The 10543-nt window shown below is 38.4% G+C and overlaps 1 protein-coding gene across 1 annotated transcript; it reads right to left on the reverse strand.

The window, feature by feature from the left end:
- Positions 1-9381: 9381 nt before the first annotated feature.
- On the reverse strand, positions 9382-10338 carry LOC100722781 (olfactory receptor 6F1-like). The gene has a single exon (XM_003479532.1). It carries the CDS (start codon positions 10336-10338, stop codon positions 9382-9384), a length of 957 nt encoding a protein of 318 aa, XP_003479580.1.
- Between the last annotated feature and the right edge of the window lie 205 nt (positions 10339-10543).

A 10543-nucleotide genomic window follows, 5' to 3' on the forward strand; every position in this document is an offset into this window, starting at 1 on the left:
CCAAGAGACATTGAGTGAAATCTCTCAGCAGCCCTTGTGCGGGAATTCTCTGAGCCTGTGTCTGCTCACTGCACATTCTGCTGGGGGAGAACAGCTAAAGAGAAGCCAGGGAGAAGCCTCTCCTGTGCAGGAGGGCAGTGGGAATGAGGGTGTCAACCTAAAAGTGCAGGGCAGAGGTTCTCTGTGTGGAGGGAAGTGAAGCTTTGGAATTCGCTCTCAGCATGGTGAGATGCCAGCACCCGCGGTAGTCCTAGTTGTGACTCTAGAACTCACACCGGATGCTGTGGGTGTGGGAGCACTGGGAGGAGCAGTGCATGGATCAGAGCCTTCGCCAGAAAATAAGAGCAGCTAAAGCTCACACCGGCTTTAAAAAATGAAAAAGCTGTGCACCCTGAAACCCCTAATGCCCAAGACCTGGGTGCCTCTGCACAGCTGGCTTCCCATGAAACACAGGGCGGCATCCTGTGAATCAGTCTCTCTGTTCTACCCTGTACAGTGACCACTGCATGCTGAGCTCACAACAAACCTACTGCTGAAACAAACAAATGTGAGGCTCAGAAAATCTTAGTGTTATAGTTCAACCTAACAAGAATGCCCATCTAAGTTCCAGAAATCGCACTTCAGTATATTTGCCATAAAAATGTAGAATTTAAGAGACACTTGGGATAACTTCTATATGTCCTTCTTTGATAAAATAATTAAATTCAAATGGTAAAATTTTCCAGAAGTGCTTTCAAGAAGGTCATTTCCAATAACAAACATGAACACAGAGAGCTTTAAATTAATTAACTCTACTCGATACTCGTCCTGAAGGAGAAAGAAAGTTTGCATTTACAGATTCTGCACAACTACAATCTAAGTTATAATGAAAACGGATTCATAGCTGTCACTGTAGCTTTTTCACTTCCTATTTGGGAATGGTCATTCTGTCAGACAGTGTAGGGAATAAATCAGGGACTGAAAGATCATCTACATTTAGGCTTTTAGTGTCCGGGATGTTGGAGTGACAGCTGAGAATCTGATTCCTTTGATGCCCAACAGATTTCTCCTGTAGGCATGGGTCATTGTTCAATGAACCAGGGACACACAAAGTATAACTCTCTTGATTACATTATAATTTGAGAATATTTGCTTCTGTGTTTAAATTCAGTTCAAGATAAATTCTCCTATGACTTTCCTAAAGACAATGTTAAAACATATGGAGCTTAAAAATAACACTCACCTGGCAGAATCTGATTGCATAAGTGTAGCTAGTGCAGGGTGTAGAAAGTAGTTGGTTTAAGTTACTATTAATCCATAAACATCTTTAAAAAGTAGTATGACAATGACCCAGAATCAATATGAAGTTGTTCAAGCTTCACCTATTTCAATTCCAGCAATGCCAAAGGACAGCACACAGTGGATCCTCAGTAATGTCAATCGCCATTGTTCATTCCACACTGACAGATTAGAAATCACCAAGTCTCTTGGAAACCCATTATCTTAACCAAAGACACAACCCTGAAGAGCACGCACTGCAGCCTTCTGAAAGTTTCCTATAATTCCTGGTATGTTCTAAATTCATGTTCATATTTTTCAATTTGTTGTGAAATTTATTCTCTTTATTCTCTGTGCAGCAGAAAGGGCTTCCTTACAGGAGGAAAACCACATTTCCAAAATACTCGCATTAGTTAAATCTGGCCCAAAGCCACTCATGTCAGTACCAGCATCTGGACTCACCTGGTCTGAACTTCTCCAATGAGTGCTTTGGAAGAGGGAAGAGCTCTATAAGATCACTGTGTCTTGCTCACAGTCTTTAAAATTCTTTACAATTGTCAAGCACAGAACTGCACCCCTATAGTCAGCCAGGTTGTGTAAGAAGATTGTGCCCTCTGCCAGCCCACCCTGCACCAAAATTCACCTCTACTGCCTCGAGAAGCCCACTTTATCTCCCAGTCACTAGGAAGAACTTATCTAGGACCAGCTGGGGTAAGTGCTCCTCCCTGTTCCTGCCTGTCAGATCTCTCCTCATGGTGAAATCAGAAAGCAGCTTCACACTCCCTGGGACTTACTGCACATAGATTTCTTAATTAAAGCATCTTTTACTGTCATATGTTTCAAGGGAAAACTGAGTAATATTTTTCACACTTCACTCTCTCAGGTTCCATTGATGCAAATCAAAAGAAGTTGGTGTATTTTATATGCTAAATCTTAGGTCATTAAGCCTTAGATATCCCTCCTTTTACTCTAATTGATTCCCAATAAACAAGTCCAAAGGGACCAAATCTTGGTCACTTCATTTGACTTCACTAATTTGGACATAACACAATTCTAGTTTAGAGAAAATTAATCAATTCAACCAAAATAATTAATTCTTGTGCATTCACTGGTTAACCAGAATTGGACTAAGTATGGATGCTTTTGATTTTGCACAGTATGATTTTATGAGTGATGTTAGGTAACGGTTTTGAAATCTCCTTAATTTACAAGTTAAAAAATTAAGGATTAATCAAATTTGAGGATTGCTTGTTTATGCTCTCCAAATTACATCATAACTAGTGTAAGTGCAACTTCTACATTAACTGTTAAATTTTCGATAAAATTACTAGTGGCTGTGGTTAGCATACATTACACCATGACAAACACTTTGTACTCTTTTCCAGCTACCCTTCCAACAGAATTTACAAGTAATTTCTACATGGTCTCTGGTCTCTGTAATTTCATGATTCCTTTAGACATTCTAACATCTTGCATTTTCCCATTTCATTTGAATTTATATAACTGTTCACACGTTTTTACTTCATATTTCTTTATCACATTGAAGTGCACCATTGATTTGCATGTTTTATACTGCTCTGATTTTGTAAGGTGTACTCATACAAATATGTATCTTATGATTACAATCAAAATTTTCTTGATATACCTGGAATATGAAGGCCTTTATAGGCTGTAGTGTCTTATTTCCAGTTTTGTTTGACTCTATATATTTTTGTCTTGTATTTGTTCCCTTTCAACAAATCCTAATTACAACAAAAGCTAATTCAAAAGTGTATTGTTGGCTCTCCAAGTATAAAGTAATGTTTGTTACTATCTATATTATACTTACAGTGTGGTCTAATATATAGTGAGATATATTATCATTTTGCAGTTGCTAACCTATCCCTAAAACACATTTTATCCTTTCTTTTACATTTTATTTTAAAGATAAAATTATGAAATAAAAAATTCAAGAAGAAAACAAAATTAACAAACAACAACAAGAAGAAAATGACAAAAACAAAACCCTACAATAGCTATATAGGTTTTCAAAACAAAATGAGGGAAATTTAACAATGATTGTTATGCTATATATTGTTATCTTCAAAATAGTCACTAGGTTACCAGATGCAGGATTAAAACAAACTTTAAAATGGAACAAAACATTAGATTCAAAAACAGGGCAGAAGGAAGTCACTCTGAACACTGCCTCCCTCCATATAAATGCCCTGACCATCAGCCCAAACCTTCAAAATAAATCAAGCAATAGAAGTGTCAAGCAATTACTCTCATATCACCTAACACATGATTTTAGAGTATTTGAGTGTAGTTTCATGAGTTGCTGTGATTGAAAACAAAATTCTGAAGATTCCTGTTAAGTACAGGTCAGTTATAATATAGTTTTGATATTGCATATCCTTTTTTGGAATATGAAGTTCTCAGTGTTTGTGAAGGTCATGAGAAAAAAAAATAAATTCAAGAGTGTGGTAGCAAACACATTATTTGGGGTACTAGATTTGTGGCCCTCTATTCTTGTCCATAATGTGTTCTCTTCTTGGTACTCTACATGCATAAGGTCCTTTTAGGCGAGGCATTCACTAGGGTGATTTCTCTCTTATTGCAAAGTCAGTGAATGGTAGGAGTGGGGATGCAGGTTCTATTTAGCCACCATTACTTGCAACTTAGTTATTGTGTGAAATCTGTTCTCTACTTGTTTAAGTTACAATAGGTGACATGTGGCCATGGGACTAATTCATGGCTAGGTTACATCTGATTTGTCTTAACTGCAATGGGTTAGAATTAACTAAAATGAAGCCACCACTTTGTCTTCCACCCCAGTTGTGAACTTCTCTGCTGGAGAGGAGGAAGCTAGCAGCCAAAGTCACAGTGAAGAAACAAACTAACTGTGGACTCAAAGCAACAAAACCAGCAACTATAATAATGCTAAGAGGAAAAAAAGAGTGGAGAATAAATACTATAGAATAACCTGGTATGTTAAAAATTCTGAACAGTAAATTTTACCATTAAAAGAAGAACAATAAGACACTTTGGTGGGAGAGAGAAAATATCTTATTAAAGTATAACAAAATGAAAAAAAATATTAAGTACAACAAAGTTAAAATTAATAGAGGAGCTGAACAAAATCATGAGATAAAGATTGTGAGTCCCTCTGCAGAGATGTGGGGATCAGAGCTCTTCCTAGTGGCAGTGCCCACTAGTCTTGGGCCTGTGGTCATTGTCTGCAGGGCAGGACAAAGGCCTGTGCCCACCATGGCCTTACACCAGCAGAGCTGCACACACCATGGAGGTGTGAGGGGGCAGCCACATTCCTACACACAGGCTCCAGGCTGTGTGCCTGGCTGTGGGGCAACTTCCCAGGCCTCCCCAATCCCTCCCACATGCACAACTTCAATCCACACAGACTCACCAGGATGCAGCACTTACTTGGCTGCGGACCTCAGTGTATACTGCATGGGGAAGCACATGTGTCCATAGCAAATGTCCTGTGCCTCTCCAGCCCTATTACAAGCAGAACCTTGGTGCTATGGGAGTCACACAGGGACGACAGAATGCACTCAGACCACCGACCACAGAGTGCACTCATTCTGTGTCCCAGGAGGGGTGACACCATTCCCCACTGAGAAGCCCTTCAGTCACAGAGCTCAGGTCCACAAGAGCCACCCCAGTGAATGGTTGTCAGTTGGCCTACAAGTCCCAGGGCCTGCACTTGAGAAGTGACAAAGTGCATGCTGTATCAAGCCGATCACATGGACAGGTTCAGTGTTTCACGGGTCACACTTAGAAGTGACGGACACAGTTCATCATATATTTCAGAATATTGAGCTATGTGTCTTGGGAACTGCAGATATCTAAGCCATTCTCTGTACTCCTGATACCCTGATGTAGAGAGCAGTCAGACCTCTGAGTTTTGTAGGAACAAGAATCAGCCACCAAATCGTTTTCCTCTCTCGATTTTGGCACCGTCTGTTCTGGCTTCCTAATGACACCTCACATGACTGTGTTTCCTTCTATTTGGACAAATTTTTATAAAAAGTGGAAACTCATGTGAAGTAATGTTTCACATTAGTGCTGTCAACACAATGCAATTGAATATGAGATTTTAAAATATCAAAACATTTCCTGAAAGTAAATTTTTTCCTTTCCTCGCTCCCTTTTGGGGGAAGTACCTATTGTTATTGCTTTTATTTCTTTACTCTAGTATTGCACTAAAAATTTTGGAAGTACTATCCCATGTATATTAGACCTTTAATGTTAAAGAAAGGAGTCCATGGAGAAGCAACACAAGAACATGAGTAAGGGTAGGGTAAGTTGTTTTCTCCTTTCTCCATCCCAGTTATTCTTTCCTTTCATCCACTTGCTTTCCCTTTAATTTTCACAATATCTACTGTACATTTTGAATATTATTTACTCCTTTGCTTTTTTACACTAGAGAGGCAACACAATGTTTACACATGTGAGCTTGATTTAATTGTTAAAAGATGAGGAGCACGTGCTGTGTCATTGTGGCCAAAGAGTGGTCATTGACAACTTGTGCTATCACTTCTGGATCCCTAAACAGTGCTAGATGCAGAGCAGATGGCAGAAGAACCTTCATTTATTTTTTCCTCCTCCAGGAAACGTTCCTGCAGTCACCACAATCTCTTCACACAGGATCACTTACAAATCATCTGCCTAAAACTGTGTGGAATGTTTTTTCCAACATGTAAGGTAAGCTGAAAACAGCATCTCTTAAAAAAGTCAAATTTACTAACAGTAGTAAATCAAGGTCCCATTTAAATAAATTTTATCAAAATTACCCTTTACATGATCTCTGGTTCTTCTAAACATGAACCTTTACTCTTTACCTTATCACCATTTTTTCAGATTTTACTCACTGATAATTCTTTGTTTTCCTGAAACACTTAATACCTTGGTCCTTGTTCAGTAATATCCCTTTTGTTATTTTCTCCTACTAATTCATCCCAGGCAATTGTCCTAATGAATCCTCCTCATACGAATGGTCTTTAAAGTTTGCAACCCAAGACCAGTCATTTTTATACCTGTCAGTTCACACAATCTTGGTGAATTCCTCCCTTACCAGGGCTTCTCCTACAATCTGTACCGTGTGACCTTAATTTATTTATGTCAAACTGAGTGGTTTTTTTTTCCATTTTCAGTATTATAACTATTTCCTTAATAATTCCAATATGTCATTGAATAGTCATAAATCAATAGCATTAATATTATTAATATATTATTATCTTGAATTTCTTAGGTTTTTTTTTTTTTTTTACAGTTTGTTTGTAAGAGCCCCCTTAAGGTCTCATGAAGTCATGGGGGTGGTCTTCTTGAGTTTTTGATTGTTTCACTGTCTAGTTCTGGGATTGAGAATGTTATAGCACTACACCTACCATAGAGCAGATAGCCTGCATATGAACTATGATATAACAGACAGGAAAATTGCCTTTCTATGTCTCTCATTATCTCTTTTCCTATACTAATTTTGCTTTTGGTATCTTCTACTGGCATTAAATCATGAAAGTTGCCCCTCTGCCATGACACAGTGCCTTGGAGCCCGCAGATTATAGACCAAAATCTCTGCAAACTGTGAGCTAAATAAACATTTGCCTTTTAATTTTGGATGTCTAAAATTTTGTTTCAGCAATGGGAAAATTAACCAACACAGAATTTGGTACCAGAGAAGTGGAATCTTTGCTGTGACTGTAACTGACCATTTCATTCAGGAGCCTTTGGGAATAACTCAAGGAAGAGTTTGAAAAGATTCAAAGATGCTGACTGAAAAAGTAGGGCTGGAATATGTTGTTTTGACTTCAGGTCAGGACTCAGAAGGACAGAAGGAAGGTAGGAATCCTCTCAGGAAAGACATCAGGAGGTTCTCCTGGAAAAATAGACTGCCCTGGTTTTTCGACACCAGACAATGCATGTTATAGCTTGGAAGAAAGTTTATCTGCATTATGGTCATGCCAAGAGACTGCCAGAGGCTAAGATTGAGGCTGGTGACCTACTTAATCTGGTAGAAGAAATTTCAAGGCACTTGAAAATTGAAGCTGTGCCAAGGCTTCTGCTGGGGTGTTTAAGCAAAAGTGAGATGCATAGCAGAATTGTGTAAAATGTGGTTTGCCAAAAGGAAAGCTCCACCAAAGCTGTGGACTGCAAAAATAAAGCAGAGGAGATCTGAATTCATGAGAAAGGACAGAAAATTAGGTGAGGTATACTGAGGGAATCACAAGAAGTCACAGGACACCACACTTTATAGTCTCAAAATTGCAAAACTGAAAGACATTGCTTTGAGAAGGCCACAGTGCACCACATTCCAGATTGGTGGCATCCTGGAGAATTTGTTTCTCAGAATTAGATTCACAGTGTTAAGAAAGATTTAGAAAGATACTTTCAAGCAAATATTTTCTCTATAAAAGATTTTTCTGCTTTATATTTTATAATTTTGTCTAAATATTTTTACACTTTTATAACAAAAAACTAATTGGAGATTGTTTTCTGCTGAGATTTTTCATGTCAACTCATATTCACATTTTGGTTCAGTCTGTCACTCTTTCCTTTGAAGACCTGTGTCAGGGTAGTTTCTGAAAGATTAGGATGATCTGTTTCAGTATGACTCACCTACAAATGTGATGATTATTATTACCAATTTGGACATTTTGCAGAGAAATCACACTTAGGGGAAGTTTTGAAGGTGCAATCTTAGTGTTTCTGCAATAAACTATGGGGCAACACTAATTGAATTAGAAAGAGTCCTTTTTTGAATATTTGTATGTAGCAGTTTTAGCAGGAGACACACATGGTCATTGGTAAATTTCCTAAGACGACCCATGGCAGTTGACTTGCCCTAGCAAATGAGAAAATATTTACAACTGTAGAATGAGTGAAGGTTCAGAGGCAGGCAGGCCTTAGATAAATTCTCATAAGTACAATCCAAGACATAATTAGATACAGTCCAGGCATTGGTTTTAAAATAAGTGACTGCCATTTATAGTGAAAGGACATTTGTCTTCAGTTGGGATTTCATAAGGAATTAGTTAACCAATGACAGAGACGTTTTAACCATTGTGTAGATAGTTTGCACATAACTTGATGTTCTGATAGAAAATCTGTTGTTGGAAATGTGTTCATATGGCAGGTGCTAAGTACCAAATCTATAAATGAAAATTATTTTCACTATGCAGCAGTTGCTATGGAAAATATTTGCCAGTTTTAGTTCTGTCCAAGGGTCAATATCTAAAATATATAAAAAACAGGAAAGTTACCATGAAAAGAAATTGTCCTGTCAATACCTGGACAAATTAATGCAGCAATCACATCTGAAAAAGAATTGCATATGATCAATCATTACATGAAACATGCTCGGTATTTTAGCAGAGAGGAAAAGATAGAAGAATTTGAAAAGCTGTCATCAAGAATACAAAAAATAAATACTAACAAATACCACATGTTGCTAAAGATGCGTAGAGAAGTAAAATCTCCATGTTGGTGAGAATTTTAATTCCTGTGGCCACCATTGAAGTCAGAATAGAAACTCCCAAAACAATAAAATTTGTGTTATTATTTGTTCTGGCAGGGCAGCTGCTTGGGATACGTTTCCATAGGTAAATCTAGTTATATATATATATATATATATATATATATATATATATATATATATATATATAACTAAATCATATTGATGATCCCACGAGGGTCTGGCTCTGGCTCATCATAGGTGTGTGATACTCACTGGGTAAATATTTGAGGTGGACATTTGAGGGATAGCTGAGACTGCTCCCTTTAACAGAGGTTTGACCCAGATTTTCTGTTACTCTGTTAGGTAAGTATTTACCTGAAGTGTATGACAGTTATCCAGTCTCTTTCAGTTGTGGATGTCCTTAGATAGGAACCTTGCATTGTTAATCTTTCTCACACTGTGAAACTATATTGTGACATTCACACATATATTATAAACTACTCTTTTCTACTCTAATTATAATCTTTCAGTAGAATTCCAGAGAAAATATGAAGTACATAAAATTTACCATATTAAATGTCACCAATTTTGTAATATGATTCCCAATATTAACAATTTGCTCATGAGAATTTTGCAACCAGTTTATATTATTCAATTTCATTGATGACTCAAAACTTCCCAACTTTTCTAGTAAATACAAACATCCGTTGTGCTACACATTTCTTGAAGGCTTTCTTCACCTCCTGGTTCCTCAGGGTGTAGGTGAGAGGGTTTACGAGAGGGGTGACCACACAGTAGAAAACAGAGACCACTTTACCGATGGTGAAGTTGTACTTGGCCGGAGGGCGGACGTAGGCAAAGATAATGGTGCCATAGTAGATGGTGACTACAGTCAGGTGGGAGGCACAGGTGGAGAAAGTCTTCTTCTGAGCTTCTCGGGAAGACAGTCTGACCACTGTTGCCACAATATTGCCATAAGAGGAGACTGTGAGAAGGAAAGAGCTTAGAATCACAACTGAGGTGCATGTGTAGCCCAGGGCTTCTACAAAGAATGTGTCTGAGCAAGAGAGTTTGAAAACAGGGTCTGAGTCACAGAAAAAATGGTTGATCTTCTGTCCACAAAAGTTTAGTTGAGAGATGAGTATAGTAGTGGGGCAAGGGGCAAAGAAGCCCCCAACCCAGGACCCAGCTGAAAACTTGAGGCAGATCTGAGCATTCATGAGAAGTGAATAGCGCAGAGGGCTACAGATGGCTACATATCGATCATAGGCCATTGTGGCCAGCAAGATGCACTCTGCGGCTCCCATGGAGAAGAAGAAGTAGAGCTGGGAAATACATCCAGGAACAGAGATGGTGACAACTGTGGAGAGGAAGGTGTCCAGCAGCTTAGGCACAGCGGCTGTGGTGTACCAGATCTCTAAGAAGGACAGGTTCCCTAGGAAGATGTACATGGGTTTCTGGAGTGTGGAGTCCGTGAGAACAATGAAGATGATGAGGGTGTTTCCCATGAGGGAGAGCAGGTACACAGTGAGGAAGGTGACAAAGAGCATGAGCTGCAGGGAGCGAGAGCCTGAAAATCCCAGGAGAATGAACTCTGTCACTGCAGTTCGATTTGCTCCATCCATACTTCATCTGCTCTCATCTCAAAGGAACAAACACCAAATGATGGTAGATGGTCAAGTAGTTAAGAATGGGAAATTATTAGTCTTCAATTTAATATTATCAATAACTCCTAAATATAGAAAGTAGTGGCTGCCAAAAAAATAATCTCTATTTGTCTGAATGTGTGAATTCTCTTGGTTTTCAAAAAAAATTATCCAATATAAATAT

Source organism: Cavia porcellus, unplaced genomic scaffold, assembly GCF_034190915.1.
Source record: "Cavia porcellus strain 051 isolate PalLab524CR breed Dunkin Hartley unplaced genomic scaffold, mCavPor4.1 scaffold_2, whole genome shotgun sequence".
Lineage (NCBI taxonomy): Eukaryota > Metazoa > Chordata > Mammalia > Rodentia > Caviidae > Cavia > Cavia porcellus.